The sequence below is a fragment of the Felis catus genome, chromosome A3 (genome assembly GCF_018350175.1).
Source record: "Felis catus isolate Fca126 chromosome A3, F.catus_Fca126_mat1.0, whole genome shotgun sequence".
In the NCBI taxonomy this organism is placed as follows: Eukaryota; Metazoa; Chordata; class Mammalia; order Carnivora; family Felidae; genus Felis; species Felis catus.
In genome coordinates, this window is record NC_058370.1 from 69134961 (window position 1) to 69158952 (window position 23992).

Here is a 23992-nt window from a genome sequence, read left to right on the forward strand (position 1 = left end):
GACTGTGACCATCCTGCACCCTCATCCCACCCCCACTTTACAGCAAAGTCTGCATTTAAAAAAAGCCTTTTTGTTTGTTTCTCCACTAACCAGAAAATACACTCTCATCCAACTCCTCTGCCAAATTGAGCAATAAAAATAACAAATGAGAAAGCTGAAGACTCTACATGGACTTTTAAAATGCTCCAGCAAGGTGACCCTGAAAAATTATTATGGCATGCTATCAATTAGTTGACACTATCTAGAAAAATGAAGCTAGATGTTTCTCTATTCTGTCCAGTTTTATATCTCATAAATTCAGCTAAAATACTTCATTGGAAATGCATATGGTAATATCTAGACAGACTTAGGTTAGGTATATTCTCTTTTGGACTCTCAATGGATATTTTAAATATTCCGGCCACCAGTATAGATAATATGCCCAAGATGACAAATTACTTCAATAATACTTAACATGAGTGAAGTTAGTCTCAAATTTTCAGAAGAGGTAGGAATCTTAGCTGCTTTTTAATACAGTCAAATTCAAAAGGCTAAAAACAAAACAGACTTTAAAATGTTTAAGATGAAAGACTTTCTTTGACAAATATCCAACCCATGAGGCTAAATTTGACACAAAATATTCACCATCATAATTTAAATTTTAATATATGGCCTATTTAAAGGCTTCATACTTCAAAAGACTTTCACATTTATTATGTCATTCTGTCTTAATTAAGAACTAAAATATTAGATTACATTATACCTTTGGATTATTATAGAAACTAGGTTTAAAACTATAGAAAGCTTATGAAGGTAGTTGAAGAAGATATAAAGAAATGGAAAGACATCCCCTGCTCATGGATTGGAAGAATAAATATTGTCAAAATGTCAATACTACCCAAAGCTATCTACACAGTCAATGCAATCCCAATCAAAATTGCACCAGCATTCTTCTCGAAACTAGAACAAGCAATCCTAAAATTCATATGGAACCACAAAAGGCCGCGAATAGCCAAAGGAATTTTGAAGAAGAAGACCAAAGCAGGAGGCATCACAATCCCAGACTTTAGCCTCTACTACAAAGCTTTCATCATCAAGACAGCATGGTATTGGCAGAAAAACAGACACATAGACCAATGGAATAGAATAGAAACCCCAGAACTAGACCCACAAACGTATGGCCAACTAATCTTTGACAAAGCAGGAAAGAACATCCAATGGAAAAAAAGACAGTCTCTTTAACAAATGGTGCAGGGAGAACTGGACAGCAACATGCAGAAGGTTGAAACTAGACCACTTTCTCACACCACTCACAAAAATAAATTCAAAATGGATAAAGGACCTGAATGTGAGACAGGAAACCATCAAAACCTTAGAGGAGAAAGCAGGAAAAGACCTCTCTGACCTCAGCCATAGCAATCTCTTACTCGACACATCCCCAAAGGCAAGGGAATTAAAAGCAAAAATGAATTACTGGGACCTTATGAAGATAAAAAGCTTCTGCACAGCAAAGGAAACAACCAACAAAACTAAAAGGCAACCAACGGAATGGGAAAAGATATTTGCAAATGACATATCGGACAAAGGGCTAGTATCCAAAATCTATAAAGAGCTCACCAAACTCCACACCTGAAAAACAAATAACCCAGTGAAGAAATGGGCAGAAAAAATGAATAGACACTTCTCTAAAGAAGACATCCGGATGGCCAACAGGCACATGAAAAGATGTTCAGCGTCGCTCCTTATCAGGGAAATACAAATCAAAACCACACTCAGGTATCACCTCACGCCAGTCAGAGTGGCCAAAATGAACAAATCAGGAGACTATAGATGCTGGAGAGGATGTGGAGAAACGGGAACCCTCTTGCACTGTTGGTGGGAATGCAAATTGGTGCAGCCGCTCTGGAAAGCAGTGTGGAGGTTCCTCAGAAAATTAAAAATAGACCTACCCTATGACCCAGCAATAGCACTGCTAGGAATTTACCCAAGGGATACAGGAGTACTGATGCATATGGGGCACTTGTACCCCAATGTTTATAGCAGCACTCTCAACAATAGCCAAATTGTGGAAAGAGCCTAAATGTCCATCAACTGATGAATGGATAAAGAAATTGTGGTTTATATACACAATGGAATACTACGTGGCAATGAGAAAGAATGAAATATGGCCTTGTGTAGCAACGTGGATGGAACTGGAGAGTGTGATGCTAAGTGAAATAAGCCATACAGAGAAAGACAGATACCATATGGTTTCACTCTTATGTGGATCTTGAGAAACTTAACAGAAGCCCATGGGGAAGGGGAAGGAAAAAAAAAAAAAAGAGGTTAGAGTGGGAGAGAGCCAAAGCATAAGAGACTGTTAAAAACTGAGAACAAACTGAGGGTTGATGGGGGGTGGGAGGGAGGAGAGGGTGGGTGATGGGTATTGAGGAGGGCACCTTTTGGGATGAGCACTTGGTGTTGTATGGAAACCAATTTGACAATAAATTTCATATATTGAAAAAAAAATTAAAAAAAAAGAAACTAGGTTTATATTCCTCAGGAATAAATGTGCTTTTCTAATAACCATATAAACATGTTAATATATAATTTATCATAACAATTACATCTGACTTGCCAGTTCTACAAAGACATGAAATTTTATTGTTAAAATCTTTTTTTTTTCCTGGAATAATGCTATAGAGAATTGAGGAAAAGGTATTTTTGATGAAAATAATTTTTTTTAATTTTTGTTAAAAATTACTAGTTTACAGAAAAATTGTAAACATAGTAAGGAGAGCTTCAAATATCTTTTACCCACCTTTCTTCACTGTTAACAAGTTAAACAACCATTGGGTAATTATCAAAACTAAGAAATTAACATTGGTATTATACTATTAAGTAATGTATAGACTTTATTACTAATTTTTAACTAATGTCCTTTTTCTGGTCCAGAATCCAACACAGATTCCCACATCACATTTGTCATGATTAGACTGAGGTTACGAATTTTTGTTGTGAATACTTTCTCAGTGCATTACATCATGAGGTACATAAATCAATATTTCTTAATAATGATGATGGTTAATTTGATTACTTGGTTAAGGTGTTCTACTGAATTTCTCTGTGAAAGGTTTTTACTTTCCCCTTGAAGGAGATACTTTTACACTACATAAATTACTAGTCTCTACTCCAACTTTTATGCACTAATTTTAGCATCTGTTGGTGAATCTTACCCTCAACAATTGTTACTTTGAAGTTGTAATGCTGAATTTCTATTTCCATAATCCTTCTACATTTGCTAATTGAATTATTCTGTAAGAAAGAACTCTCCTCAGGGGCACCTATGTGGCTCAGTCAGCTGAGCATCTGACTCCTGATTTCAAGTCAGGTCATGATCCCAGGGTCATGGGATTGAGCCCCAAGTCAGGCTCAACACTGAGTGTGGCTCTCTCCCTCCGCCCCTCTCCCATGTTTGTGCTTGCTCACTTGCTCTCTCTCTCTAAAAAACAAACAAAACAAAAAGCAAAACTGTTCCTGCTCCCCTATATATCCATGTATCTACCTATCTATCTGTCATCTGTCCATTCAGTTACTTATTAATACCAATATGTGCTCATGGATACTTATTTCACTATCTGGATTATAATCCAGTGCTATATCCATTTAATTTGCTGTTCAAATAACTCCAATTCTGGCATGTAGGAGCTCCTTCAGATTGGTCCCCATATCCTTCTGTTATGCCTTTATATCAGGGGTCAAGAAATTATGGTGTACAGGCCAAATGTGTCCCTCTACCTATTTTTCTAAATAAAGATTTACTAGGACACAGCCACAGCCATTCATTTGCTTATTACTATTGCTGCTTTTAGCTACAATGGCAGAGCTGAGTAATTGTGACAGAGCTCATGAGACCTAGAGAGATGAAAATATTTACTACCTGGCCTTTTACAGTAAAAGTTTGTCGATCTTTGCTCTGGATTTTTTTTCAAAATTATGAACCTTAGATAGTGCTCAAATGGCATCTATTTGCCACATTTGCGGTAGTTCTTAATACAGAAATTGGAATATACATTTTCCTACATTCACCTAACTTAATTGGTTTTAACATTTTTGATGCTGAGAGTTCGTTTTTGGTGGAAAGGAAGGAATGGATTGTCAGTACTCTCCTGGAGTGAGTTAAGTACACATGTAAGAAAATAAACCATACAGATTAAAAAAGTAATGAGATAAAAGTGAAAAATTATCTAGTAAGGGGATAAAAGAGAGAAATTGTCCTCCTCCATGGGTTCTGAAGTTTCTTCTATACATGCAAAGGGCTTTATTAACTTGTCCTCATAATAATGATATAACACTTTCCAAAGATGTCAGATAAATAGTCATTTTTATCTTGAACACATTGGACACTGTAATTTCGCCATCACACTTCACAATCCTCAGATAATTTACAAATAGATCTCTCCACATGAGAGCCTCAAATCATGCCTCTTGGTTTTGAGGCTGTTTAATATGCAATGCACTGATGCTAGAATTATATAAAGCATAATATCAGTGCTTGAAATACATTTATTAGAAGGATAACATTCTTATAATCATGTTGGAAAGAACTAAGTTTTTCTAAAGTGGAAGTACAAAAGTTGGGCTTGTTCTATTAAAGAAAAAAGATTTTATATGAGTTAGAAAAGGCTAATCCAGAGGGCTACATCCATAGTTAGAAGGTTATAAAGGGCAGCTACATTTCACTGGAAGCATACTTTATTTGGATAGGAGGTTCCTCTGTGTTCATTACACAGACTTTGTTTTGTTTTGTTTTGTTTTCCTCTAAAATTGACATCCTCAAGATCACCCAGAGCACAGGTTCTGAATCCTAGGTAAATGGGCCATGGGATGTTGAGACACAACCCCAAAAAATCATATGCATAACTGTGTTTAAATGCAGATATATGTGTATTTTTCTAAAGATAAGATGTCCTACTTCATCATCATCTCATAGAGGACGAAAAATTAAGAAAAACTGGTAAAGGGGCACCTGGGTTGCCCAGTCGGTTAAGCATCTGACTTTGGCTGATGTCACGATCTCACAGTTCACCGATTTGAGCCCCATGTCAGGCTCTGTGCTGATAGCTCAGAGACTAGAACCTGCTTTGGATTCTATGTCTCCCTCTTTCTCTGCCCTTCCCTGCTCATGGTCTGTATCTCTCTGTCTCTCAAAAATAAAAAAAAATAATAGAAAAAATGATATAGATTAATATCTAAAACTGAGGATAGTTACCTAATGTTTGTACTCATATGAAGTCTATATAGGGCTTCAACATCTGGATATGAGATTTTTATCTTTTTGCTAATTTGTGTCCTCTTGAAAAAAAACGTGATTATTTATCATCAAGTGACATTTAATACCAATTTATTCCTGAGTTTACAACATAAGAAAAGTAGGTTGTGATAAGAAAAGGAAATACTACACAAAATATGAGTCTTGCTCACAGCTGGCATTCAAATGGTGACATTAAGAACTGAAAGGGAAAAACAGCTGGTAGAATTTTTTAAATTGTTTAATTATACACAAAAGTACTAGTTGTTATCTGTATTTATCACAAAAGCATTTAAATATACCTGGGCACTTTAATAAAAAGCTCTTGAAAAAATAAGGAGTAAGAGTGTTTGAGAAAGAATTAAGAGAATGGTTCATTGAGTTGGGAACACGACTGATCTTCCATTGCACTCAAGTAATTATAAGCAGTGGGATATAAGATACTTTTGGATACTGACGAAGTTTATAAAAGCATTGTTAAAAAACTATAAATCTTATCAAAATCAACCAAAACACTTGGAAAAGCTGTGAAGTTTCCTGAAAGCCTAAGATCCTTAAAAATGTAATATCTCTGGGGGCACCTGGGTGTCTCAGTTGGTTGAGCGTCCAACCTCGGCTCAGGTCATGATCTCACAGTCTGTGGGTTCAGGCCCCATGTCCGGCTCTGTGCTGACAGCTCAGAGCCTGGAGCCTGCTTCGGATTCTGTGTCTCTCTCTCTTCCCCTCCCCTGCTCATGCTCTCTGTCTCAAAAATAAATAAAAATATTTAAAAATTTTAAAAAAAGAAACTAGAATTAAAAAAAAAAAGTAATATCTCTGACCTTTACACTTCAGCTATTACTTTAAACATTTTCCACCTCTGCTCCTAAAAACTAAATTGTGCATTTGTAGTAGCAACAAATTTTTTATGTAACATTAGTAATTCATTGTTTTGTAACCAGTGAATAGATTCATTGACCTGATTATCAATACCTTTGGGGAAAAGTCCTTAAACCCAGTTCTTCAGTTAATACTTTTGGCTATCCTTACTTAAAATTATGGTAATGCCATTTTGTGTTTAACATATTTTTCAGGAGTGGGATCAACATGTACCTTAATTACGATAAGAATTTAGAGTACTAAGATTGTACACTGAAAACAATAATGGGGAACAAAAAGATAAAGGGAAATCTTATGAAAATCATGAAGGGCTATTTATATTTATTTATATTATCTATGTTTGTTAGCCTGTGTAGTATAAGTGATGCCAAAGCCCACCAAGCTATCAGAGGAACTTTCTTTTTCTTTTGTCAAAAAATTAAAAATCCTAATGTGATTGACTTACAGTAACTGTAAGAACTCTTTGACTTAAAAAAAAAATACAGGTCGCTGAGAATATATATGAATGAGTGAGAAGTCTGAGAAGGTACCATTTCTTTCCATCTCCTTGGATACAATCTCTCTGTAGCTCACACTTTAGGCAGATGTATTTAATATACTGCTTAATAAAAAATTTATAATTTTTCCTCATTAAGAAAAGCCCCAAAGTCTCAAAAAAATGAACACCATTAAAGAAGATATTAATACTAGAAAAGACAGAATTTTAGTCACTAATTCTAACATAGCTACAGTGTTTGAAGTTTCATATATTTCATAGTGTGTAAGCTTTACTTTGGAAAATTTGAATTAGCAACAGTTAACTATATCACAGAAGCCAAAAATGTATATATTCATATAAATATTCATCCATGTACATATTTGCCTAAAAACCATGAGCAAAAGACAATGTTATTACACAGAAGTTGAATGAGGAAACTGGATTTATTCCAAAAATTATTCATTAAGTAGCCTACTATGTGACAAATACCGGTTACCATGTCTTCTGTTGGACTGTACCAAAAATTAGTTTTTATTTAAAGAATGATTCAAATCTTCACTATGATTAATCAGTTTCCATAGAGAATTATATTTTCACTGCCTTACTTTTGTAGGAGGGAAACAAAATTCCATCAGGCATTTCCCATATCTATACATTTAACCAAGACAAGTGACAAATGTCAAATGTGAGATTTGACAAAAGTGAGATTAAGAAATAACCAGTGCCTCCTAATGAGTATTACTGACTCAAAAATTCAGTGATAAATAACTATGGTGTTGTTTGTTTTTTTTCACTGTGATAAAGATTTCAGAAATAGAATTTAGTGATTCATCACTTACATATAATACCTAGTGCTCATCCCAACAAGTGTCCTTCCCCCACCTACCTCCCCTCCAGCAACTCTCAGTTTGTTCTTTGTATTTAAGAATCTCTTATGGTTTGCCTCCCTGTTTTTCTTATTTTTGCTTTCCTTTCCCCATGTTCATCAGTTTGGTTTCTTAAATTCCACATATGAGTGAAATATTATATTTGTCTTTCCTTGACTGACTTATTTCACTTAGCATAATACACTCTAGTTCCATCCACATTGTTGTAAATGACAAGATTTCATTCTTTTTGACTGCCAAGTAATATTCCTGTGTGTGTGTGTGTGTGTGTGTGTGTGTGTGTGTGTGTGTGTACACCACATCTTCTTTATCCATTTGTCAGTCTATGGAATTTGGGCTCTTTTCATAATTTGTCTCTTGTTGATATTGCTGCTATATAAACATTGGGGTGCATGTGCCCCTTATAAATTTTTTTTTATGCTTATTTACTTTTGAGACAGAGAGAGACAGAGTGTGAGCAAGGAAGGAACAGAGAGACAGGAAGACACAGAATCAGAAGCAGGATCCAGGCTCCAAGCTGTCAGCATAGAGCCCAACATGGGGCTTGAACTCATGATCCATGAGATCATGACCTGAGCCGAAGTCATACACTTAACCTACTGAGCCACATCCAGTGCCTTTTTTTAAACATTTATTTTTTTTTTAATTTTTTTTCAACGTTTATTTATTTTTTGGGACAGAGAGAGACAGAGCATGAACGGGGGAGGGGCAGAGAGAGAGGGAGACACAGAATCGGAAACAGGCTCCAGGCTCTGAGCCATCAGCCCAGAGCCTGACGCGGGGCTCGAACTCACGGACCGCGAGATCGTGACCTGGCTGAAGTCGGACACTTAACCGACTGTGCCACCCAGGCGCCCCAAACATTTATTTTTTAATGTTTATGTATGTGCCCCTTCTAAAAAGCATTTTTGTATCCTTTGGGTAACTAACTATGGTTTTTCTAAGAAAATGTTTTTCTATGTGTTATTTTTTAGCACTCATAAGATAGGTTTGTGTGTGTGTGTGTCTGTGTTGGTCAGCAGAAGTAATGGACTCTGACATGGACTAACATGTACAACCATGACCAATCGTGTAGGTCATCTTAATATTTAGCTATGAAGAGTATGTCTTGCTATGTTGAAGGATTTATCTAATGATTTATCTTCATTCTGGTTTCTATCTTCCAGATAGTATAAAATAAGGTACACAAAGTTGGTAAACAAGAATTCCCAAGTATAATTTTCGCTCTGCCACTAACTGGCAAAGTGATTCTGATTAAATCCACCAACCTCTCAAAGATTCCATTTTATTGTTTGTAAAATGAAGGAGCTGAAATAGAAGGATCTGTGAAGTTCCTTCTCTTTTTTATGCTATGATCACAAATGCAGTAGATTTTCTCAATACATCATACATAGCAAAAATTTCATTAAAAGTAAATAAAAACACCAATATCATCAAACTAACCAAGCTTTTAGCAACTAGGAAACTTTTAAATGATGGAATGACTCAAACAGATAGTCAATAATTACTGACAACTTAAACTAAGTGTATAGAATTAACCTAAACTAAGTATATAGAATTTAAAGGGAAATCATCACCGTGAATTTCCCGAGCTCTCAAATATTTTACCAACTTTCAAAGATTAAAACAAAATCAAGATTTAGAGATAATATCAATAAGATCTTTGAGCCAAAGTGATGGTAATGCAAAAAATATCTACACCATCTCTATGGAATCTTTTCTTGGGCCATCCTCTCTTCTAAACTTTCCTATTCCTAAATAATCTGCTTTGTTATACCATCATAGAAAACCATGTTTTCTCTTCACTAGTAATTTTGAAGTTAACCTATTTTATTTGACATTGGTGGGTTTTCTGAATCCTTGTTTCCCTAAAAGACTAAACTCTTAGCAAGCAAGAAACATGTCTTTGACTTCTCTATTCATTCCTACCATAGATTTCCATCTCACTGTTTACTTGGGGCAGTCTGGTGACACACTGCAGCAAGAAAACGTTGAAAATTGCTGATGAGAGAAAGAGACAAACTAAAAAGTGGAAATGACTCTCCTTCTTTTCAGTCATTGACCAGATTTTCCATCGTATTCTGTTATTCTCTATTTTCTTACACTCTACTCTAGGCCTTCATATTTTGACATCTGGACTGTTTAATAGCTTTCTAAATACTTTCTGTCTCTATCTTTTCTTGATAATCTCATTAAAATAAATTCATGCCACCCTCTAGGTAAAAATCAAGCCTTTCAAGATCCAAATCAAGTTTCCTATTTTTTTCACAGTTTTACTAGCCTACTTACTTCAAAATGGCTTCTTCTTCCTTAAAACCTACCTTTTTTGTATTTATCCATCGAAAATTAGCCAAATGTTATATGATAAGTCTTATATTTTCTCAGATGGTATATTTTTAATCTCCAACATTTTTTATGTATCTCTGTGTCCAGATGGTAAACCTAGTATGTCCTTTTAATGTAGTGCATATCCTTTAAGTATTTGTTCATTTGATTTATTCATTTGACATGAATAAAATGAATAGTCGGCCTTGTGCAAAGGACATTTTTTGGCATGCTGGTAGACAAATGAACTCAAACGTTTAATCTCAAGGGTAACTGTGATTTAACTGGAGCAATCTTTAGTCTGGGCAAAGAGTAAGATGATGTTAAATTCTGTGGATTAACATTATGAGAAAAGGAAATCTATTTTTGTTACGAGAGAAATTTTGCTACATAATTGTAATTAGGAACAAATCAGATATCAATGATGCATTATATTCTAGAGCTTTAACTAATAAGCACTAATAAATGGTTTCTCAACTTTAAATGGCTTGCACAATATTATTCCTATACATTGCTCCATGTACAGAAAATAATGAAAAGTGGGTCTGTTATTCAGAAAATTCAATATTTATTCTAAAATATGAATTGTTGGGTTAAAAGAATATTTCAAATACTCCAAAAGGGCATAAAATCTACCTCTACTAATTAGTTTCTCTATGAAAGCCTTCCAGACAATTATAGGGTAATACCACTGGTCAATGCTTTAGGTGCTTTTCATTAAAAGTATAGTGTTGCTACCAGATGAATTGCTTCATATAAAAGCACTTACCACAAAGCCGTATAATGGAAGGTTAAGTGCTATACTTAATTACTAATTTCAATCCTTATTACCTATATTTTGCAGTGCAGGCACTTTAAAAGGAACCAAATATAGTCTGTTGGTTCCTGCTTCTCTGATTATAGGATTTGGTGGTAAAAGCATTAGTGCAGCTGTATTTCTAATGAAGAATAACAACATAAAAAACTTTAAAATAAAAGTAGTGATACCATAAACCAATATAAAAGACATATACTAGACATTTCTAATGAACTCATACATAAAATCACTTTGTTCTAAAAACTTTAATCTAGATGACACACACTTCTAAATTTGTATTCAGCCTTCACAGCATTGTTGCAGATACAGCTCCAAAAGAAGAAAGTCTTTGAAATTTTCATGGCTTATTTCCTACCTCAGTATCATGCTGAAATGCACACAGAACAGATGATTAATAAAATGCTTGATAACAATGGTGACTCCCCTGAGTTCTTTACATATTCATCATGAACTTTTTACATGTATATATTGAAATTCCTCACAAGTGCTCTAATTTTCTGTGTTTTACTTTTGCTTGTATCTTCCATAATAACTGTGACTTTGCTCACTCTTGATTAATTAATATTATCTCAAATACTTTTCACTGAAAGCGTAGAATAGAATCTTTGCATGTGCCTATTTTTTTTCTAAATATAAAAGAGGTTGCATCTAAAATAACTATTTCTAAAGATTGTCCCTTAATTATCAGGATATTGTCAGTTTCTGATCTTTAAATATATTTTACATTGTTCCCTATACTGGGCATCCATTTAATTGGTAAATGAGACATTATACGTGTGTTAAACAAATTTTAGTCTAGAAAAATATACAACTATTTGCTGACTTAAGTAATGTACTGCCTTATTCTAGTATTAAATTGGACATTAGCTTGCCACAGGATCATGTCTTTTTTGAAATATACCTAGTACATAGTATCTAGTAAGTGCACAGTTAAAAGACTGTCAATCAGATAAAATATATTAAAGAGGCATAGAAATTTTTGAAAATATAAAATATTTATCTCAATGCATTAATACATTAGAAAACTAGGTTTTGGTTATCTATGCTTGAGAAATGCATATTGTATTTCTCGTTTAGAGATACATTATGTATATTAATAAAATAAAGTCCAGATATAGATATTTTAAACTTAGTTTAAAACAGATTTTCTCCAACTAACTTGAGAGTGGGACTTCTCTCCCCTTGTAGGTCACCACTAGAATTCTCTAAAAAGGAGCTCTTAAAAAATAGCTCTATGTGATAAAAGTGTGATAAAAGTAAAAAGTTACTAAAATGAAATAATTTTAACAAATTAACTGGTGAAACATTGCTGGGCTACTATAATAGTAACAGAATTTGTCAATTTACATATTCAGGTCTATTATTCACAGATGACAAAACCCCCAGAGACACAGCCTAGACCTTACCCTACTTTACACATTTCATGGTGTCCAGTGCAGTGACTTCCTCTCAGTAAACAGGTATTGATTAATCTGTATTTTGGAAAATTCACCAATTTACTCTCCATAATTCCACTAAAGGTGTACTTTTTATGAAAAATACCCTTCTACTAGGATTTCAGTAAATGCAGTATTAGCAGGGTCTATGTGACATATTTGAGTTACTTTCCTTCCAAGTCTTCCAATCCATTACAGATGGTAAAAGAAGGTGTACATTCTTGTAATTGTAGGGATAATTCCCAGGACATCAATTCAGCAAATATTTATTGACTGCCTACTATTTGCCAGTATTATAATGAGCCCTGGACATATTATTAATGTGCTTGCTTCTGAATTTTGTCATAGAGCTGTTTTTTTTTATCACACTTAATTCAGCAAATATTTGCACAGCACCAGTTTTACAGAATAGGTTTGAAATGAGGCCTGAAGATGTAGAAATATATAAATCAGAAAAGTTCCAGGAGGGCACCACGGACATTTCATTACACATTTCCTAATTGTGAGTCAGTATTAAGAAAAACTGAGATCTTTATTAATAAGTTAGTTATTTCCACATATTATTTCTTCCAAGAAACAAATACTTATATAACAGAGGCTCATATGCATTTTGGTAATCATTTTTATTGTGCAAAATGAAAATTTCTTTTCGAATATTTTCTTTATACACTACTATAAATCTGTTGTACAAGTTAGTTGTAGCTAAAAGAGGAGCAGAGAGAAATGAGGCTGATGTGTTTAGTAACCTCTTGTACTAAAATATAGAGATAATAATTGAAGTAAAATACAAGTATACTTTTAATTTGTATTTTACTTTAAAGTAACATGATTGTTATTGAGGAGGGCACCTTTTGGGATGAGCACTGGGTGTTGTATGGAAACCAATTTGTCAATAAATTTCATATAAAAAAATAAAAAATAAATAAATAAATAGCCAAATAAAATAAAATAAAATAAAATAAAATAAAATAACATGATTGTTAAAGTTTATTTATTTTTGAAAAAGAGAAAGGGGGGAGGGGCAGAGAGAGAGGGAGAAAGAGAGAATCCCAAGCAGACGGTCAGCACAGAGCCTGATGTGGGGCTTGAACTCACAAACTGTGAGATCATGAATTGAGCCAAAGTTGGATGTTTAACCGACTAAGCCACCCAGGCACCCCAAAATAACATGTTTTTTTTTAATTGGGAATATATGCAACCACAAGTAACACTAGTTTAAGTCTTTATTTCCTTTGTTTCAATAATGCAGATCTGATAAGCTGATTAACAATGAAAAAAGGTAATTTTATTTTATCTATAATAGCTTGACATTCATTTTATAGACGTGAAATGAATAATGCTAGTGTCACAGAATCTTTGTGAAACTCCCATATGGTTATATGACAGTGAAAACAAACTTCATTTACTTACACGTTCTTATAACGGGTGACTTATAGTACTATATATTGTTCCTTTACTGTTTCTCTATTTGTCCTCTTGCACCTTTCATGAATTTCAGCTCTGCACCATCAAAGGAACCACCTGGTCCTACTTTTTTTCAGAGAAAAATATGTAATAGTCCCTCCCTCAGTTTTAAATATAACTTTGTTACTTTTGACAAAGCCTTTCCTTTGTTCAAATGCAAGGATCCAGTAAAAAGAGCTTTGACATGTTGTGCCTTTTATGTGTGCATTTTTCTGGTTTCACTGATGTCCTGAATTTTGCAAACGATAAAGTGTGCCTTCAAGTTCTCCTACAAAATGCCATTTGTACACTGTATAAAGAACAGTTTAGGACAGCATTACATTCACATGATTTTAAAGTCCAATAAATACTTGATGGTTTCTCAGAAAACCCACAATCTGGTGAAACGGACGCAAAATAGTGCTTTGCTTTCCAGTTTGTTTTTCATAAAATCTTCCCCCGATACACATTCACTGGCTTACCTGCAGGGTAGCGCTCGATCACTGGCCAGCTGTCCACCTGTAATGTGGCATTGCCACCACTCCTTGTAAAACGGACTACATGGTATTTCCCATCGTTAATGATTGCATTGGACTCCTCAATGGCGATGTCATCTGTCCCAACATTAAATTTAACTCCAATTTTTCCTTGGTGCTGGAAGGAAGGAGGGGACAAAAAAGAATTGTATGAAGTTATAGTGATTAGTCAGCATTTAATAAGAATTAAGTATAGGAACAAGACAAGAATATCCACTCTTGTCACTTTTGTTCAACATATTATTGAAACTCCTAGCCACAGCAATTAGGCAAGAAAAAGGAATAAAAGGCTTCCAAATTGGAAAGTAACAAGTAAAACTGGAACTATTTACTGATTATATAATATTATATATAGAACATCCTAAAAACTCCATAAAAATGCCTAGAACTAAAAAACAAATTCAGGGGTGCCTGGGTGGCTCAGTTGGTTAAGCGTCTGACTTCAGCTCAGAGCCTGGAGCCTGCTTCAGATTCTGTGTCTCCATCTCTCTCTGTCCCTCTCCCACTTGTGCTCTCAAAAATAAATAAATGTAAAATATAAAAATTAAAAAAGAACAAATTCAGTAAAGTTGCAGGATACAAAATCAATAGACAAAAATCTCTTGTGTTTCTTTACACTAATAATATACTATCAGAAAGAGAAATTAAGAAAACAATTCCATTTACAATTACATCAAAGAGAATAAAATGCATGGGAATAAATTTGAGTATGGAGGGAAAAAAGACCTGTATATTTGAAACTATAAGATATTAATGACAAGAATTGAAGAAGACACAAATAAATGGAATGAAATTCTATGTTCACAGATTAGAAGAATTAATATTGTTACCATGTCCTTACTACCCAAAGCATTCATTATACAGATTCAATGCAATCCCTATCCAAATTCCAATGGTATTTTTCATAGAAATAGAACAAAAAACCCTAAAATTTGAATGGAACCACAAAAGGCCTTGAATAGTAAAGCCAATCTTGAGGAAGAAAAACAAAGCTGGAGACATCATGCTCCCTGATTTCAAACTATATTAAAAAGCTACAGTAATTAAAACACTATGGTATTTGGCATTGAAACAGACACATAGATCAATGAAACAGAACAGGGAGCCCAGAAATTCACCCACACAACTATGGCCAATTAATTTACAACAAAGGAGCCAAGAATATACAATGGGGAAAGAACAGTCTCTTCGATAAATGGTACTGGGAAAACTAGACAGCCACTTGCAAAAGAATGAAACTGGACCACTATTTTATGCCATACACAAAAATTAACTTAAAATGTATCAAAAACTTGAATATAAGACCTGAAACCATAAAAAACCTAGATGGCAACATAAGTAGTAAGCTCCTTGGTATAAGTCTTTTGTGATGATTATTTTAATCTGTCACCAAAAGAAAAACAACAAAAGCAAAAATAAATAAGTAGGACTACATCAAACTAAAAAACTTCTGGACAGCAAAGGGAACCATCAACAAAATGAAAAGGGAACCTGGGGGGAATAGTTAAGATGGCAGAGAAGTAGAAGAGCTCTGGGCTGTCCTTGTTCCTCAAACACAGCTGTATTGAGGTCAGATCACTTGGAACACCCAGGAAATTGATCTGTAGAGTGGCAGAAGGATCTCCACAGTTGGCAGGAGTTAGCATGGCAGGTGCAAGGTTTACTTCAACAAACAAATCAAAGTACATCTAGTTAAGGTCCAAACACATCCCACTATAAGCAAGGAGAACCTCTGCAGAGTACCGATGCAGTAGGAAAGAGCAGCCAACCCGCAACAGCAGAGTGCACACAACATACACCAGAAACACTTCCTGAAGAGCCAAGCCCTGGATAGTGTATGACCCCTTTTTAATATAGTAGTACTCTCAAGGGCAGAAAACATGTCAAGCTTTTAAAACATGCAAAAGATAGAAATTTAGCCAAAATGACAAGACAGAGGCATTCTCCCCAAAAGAAAGGTCAAGAGGAAGTCACAGGCTGGGACTTGCTCAAAGAAAATATAAGCAATATATCTGAACAAGAATTTAGAACAAAAGCCATAAGACTACTAGCTTATGAAGACACCAGAGAAACCCTTGCTACAGAGATCAAAGACCTAAAAACCAGTCGGGCTGAAATTTTTTAAAAAATGGTATAACTGAGATACAAAGCTGAATAGATACAGTCACAATGAGGATTGTAGAAGCAGAGAAGACAATAGATGATATAGAAGATAAAATTATGGGAAGAAAATGAAGCAGCAAAGAGGGAAAGGAAAGTATTAGAGCAAAAAGGAACTTAGCAATTCCATAAAATTAAACAATACCCACATCATAGGAGTCCCAGAAGAACAGCAGGAAAAAGGGGCAGAAAGTTTATTTGAACAAAATGTAGCTGAGAACTTACCTAGTCTGAGGAAGGAAACAGGCATTCAAGTCCAAGATGCACAGAGAACTTCCCTCAAAATCAACAAATACAGGTCAACACCATGACACATCATAGTGAAACTTTCAAAATATAAAGATAAAGAGAGAATTCTGAAAGCAGCTAGGGACAAAAGGTCCTTAACCTACAAGGATAGACACATCAGGTTAGCAGCAGACCTGTCCACTGAAACTTGGTGGGCCAGAAGGGAGTGGCAGGAAGTACTCAATATGCTAGAACATGACAGGGATGTCAACTCTCACCACTGTTGTTCAACATATCATTGGAAGTCCTAGCATCAGCAATCAGACAACAAAAAGAAATAAAAGGGATACAAATTGACAAGGAAGAAGTCAAAGTTTCTCTCTTCACAGATGATTTAACACTGTATGTGGAAAACCCAAAAGACTATCCCAAAACTGCTAGAACTGATACATAAATTCAGCAAAGTTTCAGGATATAAAATCAAAGTACCAGAACTGGTTGTATTTCTATATACCAATAATGAAACAGCAAAGAGGAATCAAGGAATGGATCCCATCTAAAATTGTACCAAAAACTGTAAGAGACCTGGGAATAAAACTAACCAAAGAGGTTAAAGATCTGTACATTGAAAACTACAGAAAGCTTATGAAAGAAAATGAAGAAGACACAAAAGAAATGGAAAAACATTCCATGCTCATAGGTTGGAAAAACAAATATTGTTAAAATGTTGATACTACCCAAATCCATCTACACATTCAATTAATCCCTATCAAAAAATGCCAGCATTCTTCACAGAACTAGAATTAACAATTCTAAAATTTGTATGAAACCAGAAAAAAAAAACCCGAATAGACAAAGCAACATTGAAAAAGAAAACCTAAGCTGGAGGCATGAAAATTCTGGATTTCCAGCTGTATTACAATGCTGTAATCATCAAGACAGTGTGGTACTGGCACAAACACAGACAAAAGACCAATAGAATAAGAAATAGAAAACTCAGAAATGGACCTACAAATGTATGGTCAACTAACCTTTGACAAAGCAGGAAGGAATATCTAATAGAAAAAGGACAGTCTCTTCAGCAAATGGTGTTGGGAAAACTGGAGAGCAACTTGCAAAAGAATGAATAAAACTGGACCAGTTTCTTATACCATACACAAAAGTAAATTCAAAATGGATGAAAGACCTAAATGTGAGAGAGGAAACCATCAAAATCCTAGAAGGGAAAACAGGTAGCAATGTCTTTGACCTCAGGCACAGCATCTTCTCTCTCAGGCAAAGGAACCAAAAACATAAATGAACTATTAGGACCTCATCAAGATTAAAAGCTTCTGCACAGAAAGGAAACAATCAACAACACTAAAAGGCAACCAATGGGATGGGAGAAGATATTTGCAAATGACATATCAGATAAAAGGTTAGTATCCAAAATCTATAAAGGACTTATCAAACTCAACATCCAAAAAACAAATAACCCGGTGAAGAAATGCAGAGAAAACATGAATGGACACTTTTCTAAAGAAGACATCCAGATGGCTAACAGACACATGAAAAGGTGCTTAACATCACTCATCATTAGAGAAATACAAATCAAAACCACAAAGAGATACCTCCTCACACCTGTCAGAATAGCTAAGTTTAACCACTCAGGCAACAACAGATGTTGGCAAGGATATGGAGAAAGAGGAACCCTTTTGCACAGTTGGTGGGAATGCACACTGGTGCAGCCCTTCTGGAAAACAGGATGGAGGTTCCTCAAAAAATTAAAAATAGAGCTACATATGACCCGGCAATTGCACTATGAGGCATTTATCCAAAAGATACAAAAATGCTGATTCAAAGGGGCACATGCACCCCAATGTTTACAGCAGTGCTATCAACAATAGCCAAATGTCCATCAACTGAAAACTGGATAAAGAAGATATGGTGTGTGTAGACACACACACACACACACACACTGGAATATTGGCGATCAAAAAGAATGAAATCTTGCCATTTGCAACAACACAGATGGACCTCAAGGGCATTATGTTAAGTAAGTTAAATGTTAAATAATTAAATAATATTATGTTTAGTAAAATAAGTCAGAGATGACAAATACTACATGATCTCTCTTATATGTGGAATCTAAAACAAACCACACACCAAGGTTACAGATACAGAGAATAGACTGGTGATTCCAAGAAGTAGGGGGTGAGGGGTGTCAGAAATGGATGAATTTTTTTAATTTAGTTTAAATAAATTTTAAAAAATTTAAAAAAAGAGATTCAGACATATGTATACGTGTGTGTGTGTGTGTGTGTGTGTGTGTGTGTGTAAAATCACGTGTGTGTGTGTGTGTTTGTGTGTAATCACTTCCCTCAAAATATTCACAGTTCAATGAAGTTCATCTTGGGTTCTTTTTATCACTACATATATATACGTAGGCCGTCTGAGATGCATTTCTCTTGTCATGTAGTTACCCTCATTCACCCTCCTAGTCTCTGTTCTAGGAAGCCACAAATTTAAACAAAACATTACATACAGTGTATTGTTCAAGAACATGCTTCAGACAATGGTTACTTTCCTCTAATTTTACTTCTGAAAAATTCATATATTAGAAGCAAGACTCTTGACATTTGGGTCAATCTGGAGCATCTCTTTCATGGATGATTGATATGCCAATAGAAACACTTTCTAGAGAACTGAACTGTTTTCCTCTCAGAGGATGCCCCAGAAAAGGTGCACAGCTGCCCGTGGGGAAGGACATCCTGTCATGTTCTTTAGTGTAGTTTCTTTACTCCACTCTCCATTTCACACACACATAAACAAATGAGGCAAGAAATTCTCTCTTTCATTAATAACTGGCAAAACCACAGCAATTAAGTCTGTTTAGAGTGGAATGATAAATATTCACAATATAGGAAATCATTCTAAAAGATATGGAACACGCTGACAGGCATTTCGTGTGTGCAGTTTCTTAGTCCTTATTCGTGAAAAAAGTCATCAAATGCTAGTGCCTAAAACTTACTCAATTTCTCTATTTTACAAATGAGGAAACTATGACATGGGAAGGTACAATAACTTGTTCAAGGTCAAGTGACAATAGACAGGTACCAGAATGAGAATTCAGGCCCTCACTTTTGGTTTATAACTAAGTTATGTGTGTGTGTATGTATGTGTATATATATATATATATATATATATATATATATATACACACACACACACACATATATATATACACATACATATATATGTATATATATGCATGTATATATAAATATAAATATAAATATAAATATATAAATATATATAAATATAAATATATATATATATATATATATATATATATATATATATATATATATACAGTTAAGCATCCCAACTCTTGATTTCGACTCAAGTCATGATCTCATCGTTCATGAGTTCGAGCCCTGCGTTGTGTTCTGCGTTGACTACATGGAGCCTGCTTGGGATTCTCTCTTCCTCTCTCTGCCTCTCCCCTTCTCTCTCTCTTTCTCTCTCTCTCTCTCTCTCTCTCTCTCTCAAAATAGGTAAACATTAAAAAATAAAATTAACTTCTAATGGATTATGCAAATTGGCATTAAAATCATTCTAAGGGCAAACTTTGTTGCTGTTAACTTCACAATTTCACAAGATGAGGCTGCAAAGAGAAGTGTGTGCGTATGTTCTCTGCTCTGAGAAGCATTCTCTAATAGCAGTTCTGTCAGCTCTACCAGGAGCTCAGCTGATTTTGTAAAGCATATGGTTTTGCCCTTAATCAGCAGCATAGAATACAGACACTGCAGGCCCCTGTCAGAGTACATCACCTCAAACTGTCTGCAGCTCACCTTTCATCAGACCTCAGTTGAGAGGAACAACATGGGGGGATAGGGGTCTAAAGGACATAAAATCTATCCATTCCTGTAGAAATTTATAATCAGAATATTGGAAACCTGAATATTTGGACCACATCCTCTTAACCTCTCACTGGATTCTCATCACTGAATAGGCAGCAACAGTATGCATGGCATCAGCTTACGCTGAGAGTTATTTCAAAAAAAATCTTGTATAAAATTGCATTAACTAAACAGAAGTATTTGAAGATACTATGTGGGACACTGCGCGTTGTCCCTTTCATAGTCACATGCAAAGGTTTCCATTTTTCTTTTTTCTGCTTTTTACTATTCATAAAGGATATCTTTCTTATACTGAGTTAGTATGGACTTTAATTTGTGTGTTTTGATTTGTTTTTAGGCTTCAGGGACAATATGACTTAAATCATATTTCCTTTTTTTTATTTAAATTTTTTTCAACGTTTTTTATTTATTTTTGGGACAGAGAGAGACAGAGCATGAACGGGGGAGGAGCAGAGAGAGAGGGAGACACAGAATCGGAAACAGGCTCCAGGCTCTGAGCCATCAGCCCAGAGCCCGACGCGGGGCTCGAACTCACGGACCGCGAGATCGTGACCTGGCTGAAGTCGGACGCTTAACCGACTGCGCCACCCAGGCGCCCCTCATATTTCCTTTTTAACTTTGGTTATTAGGAAACTCAAAATCCAAGAGCAGAAAAATTTTTAAAGCTACATACACTTGAGGTGTACTTTTTCTCTCTAGATTTATTTTTATTGTCTAGCACATTTCTCAGAATCCTTACTTTAAAATATATGCCATTATAAGACATTCCAGTTTTTTTTTGTAGAATGATTCCAGTGATACACAAACAGCTGGATTCCCCTGAAAACTGAAATTTAATCCAAGGGCCTGTGGAGACATTATTTAGACATTTTTATTTAGCACAGGCCTTTTGTGCAAGCAATCATTATCTCCTCATTTTGGAAGATTTCCAATTTGCTCGCTTTCAGTAAATTACTTAACATGATAAATACATATTTTAACACATGTATGATGTAACTAATAGGAAGAAAATTAAGAATCTTATTTAAGAGATTAACAAATACCTTTATACTATTCTATTCCTAGTACTTTATAAGTAATAACTTTGATCTTTCCCATAACAGCTCCATGAGAGAGGTACTACATTATCTCCATTTGACAGATGAGGAAACTAAAGCACAGAGTGATTCAGGAACTCAGCTAAGGTCATGCAGCTAAAAAGAGAAAAGTTGTGATTGAAACACAAGCATTCCCACTTTGGAGAATGCACTTTGTGCTTCTAATGATTATGGTAGGCTAAATTCAAGGAATGTTGGGTCATCCTATAACTGCAATTAGCAGATTTGGTTAATCTAGCTGTTCTGGCTACCTGTTCATTTTCCTGCTAGAGTAGGAGCACCACGGGGCCTCATATAGTGCTTTGCAGATTTTACATATGTATCCATCAATACGTGTTTAAAAGAATTTTATAGTGGACAGTAAGCAACTGATATGCAGATGTTACAGGATGTTAGAATGGATTTCTTTGTCTTAATTTCAGCTGCAATCTTGAGCTGGTAATAAGACAAAAAACAGACTGCTACTTCCATTGTACAAAATGAGGTATACAACTTGCAAAGGAGAACACTAAAAATTGTTTTTGGGACCCTGAATTAATTACCTATTTTCAGCCCATTATAAAAGAGAGAAAGGCCAAGAAGAGATGGATAACTAGAAGAGGATTTTTGGAGGCCATTGGACTGTGAAGTGATTTCCAGGTACCTGGAAAGGTGGAAGGTGCTACTTTTCCCTTATCTCAAGTGCAGGGGAATGTGACTTCACTGAAACATCTCAGAAAGTTTGATACTCATCTCCTGGAACTTGGTTGCAGTGGTTAGGATAGTCAGCAATCCTAGTTGCTCCTGCCTGGGATTGGACTCTTGCCTGAGAAATCTTCAAGGGAAGGGACTATGGCTTGTTGATGCTCTGATGGCAGAGCAAAGACCTATTACTGCACCTGTACATCAGAGTTTGTTAGAACAAGTGACAGGTGAGCATTACCCATGGCTTTGAGAGCCAGCATAGAATTGTGTTGTATTACATTCAAAAGGGCCACCAGTTGGGATGAGTGGGTGTGGTGGAGATAAGCAGTGAAGACAACTGAAGGAACCTGAAGTTGCAGGGGTGGACTGAGGCAGAAATCCTAAATGACTACCTGAAGAAGGTGCATTTACCTACCTTAAGGGAATTACAGGTAAAAAAAAAAAAAAAAGTCCAGTGATGTGGTTAAGAGCACTGAAAAACCCACTAAAATGCCTCCCCAAAAGTGCCCCTTCCCAGAGTCAGTTTCTAGTTTTGGCTAAGTCCAGCTAGATGGCTGCTATTGTATTAGCCAAGTAAGATCAAGGAGGACCCTTATCTTCTCTTCCTTTTCCTGGTTCCTCCTCCTGTGGAGGAGTCAGGAAGGAGGAGAAGTGAACATCACTGAAACAAGAGGAGAAACAACTTCCTCCCCTCATCCAGTATAAGTGGCCGCTCCAAGGCAACCCAAGCAGGGCTAATAAACTGGCTCTAACTGAAGTTGTATTTAGTATTACAAAGGAGTGCACTGAAATTACTTCCTATGTGTAAAAGTGAATGGATGACCATTTTTTTAACTATCTAAAAGAGACAAATGTAGTGTTAAGACTCCCTGAGGTCAAGAAGAAATATTCCATAGAACACCAGATTTAAATTCCTGTTACATTGTAGGAATCAGCTTTTTCAATGTAACAAGTGCTTAAGGATATTGTTACTCTGGAGTTTCCACTGTTTTAGAGTTTCTTCTATCACAGACATGTTTCCTATCCCAGGATAGACTGAAAGAAATTTTGAAGGTTCCCTACTTATTCTGATAGGGAGGCTACAATAGTCCCTTATTATCAGAGTTCTAATTGTTAAGGAGATTCAAGTTCTAGAAATAAAAGCATTATAATGCCAAAGTTACAAGATGCACCAAACTCTGAGGAAAAAGTCCCTTTGCTTTGTCCCTACATTTTTTCAGCAATATTAAATGTAAAATGATTATTTTCTAAGGTATATAAATCTCTAGAATTTGCAGGGATTCATTTCTTACAACATAGTAAAACAAACAATTAAGAAACAATGAGGGTTGGTGATGCTTAGAGAACTTCTGACTTAAATAACACCCATCCTTTCCTGAATATATGATGATTAGGTCCTTTGACTTCCAAGATCATTGATTTTTCATGGATTCAGACTCCAGAGTCAGCTAGAACAGACTAAATACCACCCAAGTAGATTCAGACAACAGATGCTACATGAAATCAGACCTTATTTACCCTATCCAAGCTGCATCAAGCCACAGACTCCATTTTTCCCCTGAAAACAAATATATTAAAAATGCACATAAACCACAAAATATTAATATGAAGCATATTTAGAGAATCAGTATTTATGATTCCATTCAGAAACTGTAAATATTCTCAAAACACTCCCCCATATTGACAGAATAGCAAATCATTTCAATTACATAAACAATAAAACTTGCTAAACTTTCTTGCCAATGGATAATTACATTTAAAAGAATCCATTTCAAATTCTTATTCTCTGGGATTAAATGTGATTGTCTCCAGCAAATTCTCATGAATATTGTATTAGCAAAACCAGCAGTA

General features: G+C 35.2%; 1 protein-coding gene across 32 annotated transcripts in view; it reads right to left on the reverse strand.

Moving 5' to 3' along the window:
- NRXN1 (neurexin 1) overlaps positions 1-23992 on the reverse strand; it is a 1127382-nt gene that overhangs the window by 159004 nt on the left and 944386 nt on the right. For all 32 annotated transcript variants that reach the window (XM_019827182.3, XM_019827181.3, XM_019827189.3 and 29 more), the window contains one exon: positions 14017-14188. In XM_019827182.3, the coding sequence (XP_019682741.1) occupies positions 14017-14188 (172 nt within the window). The remainder of the gene's footprint in view (positions 1-14016; positions 14189-23992) is intronic.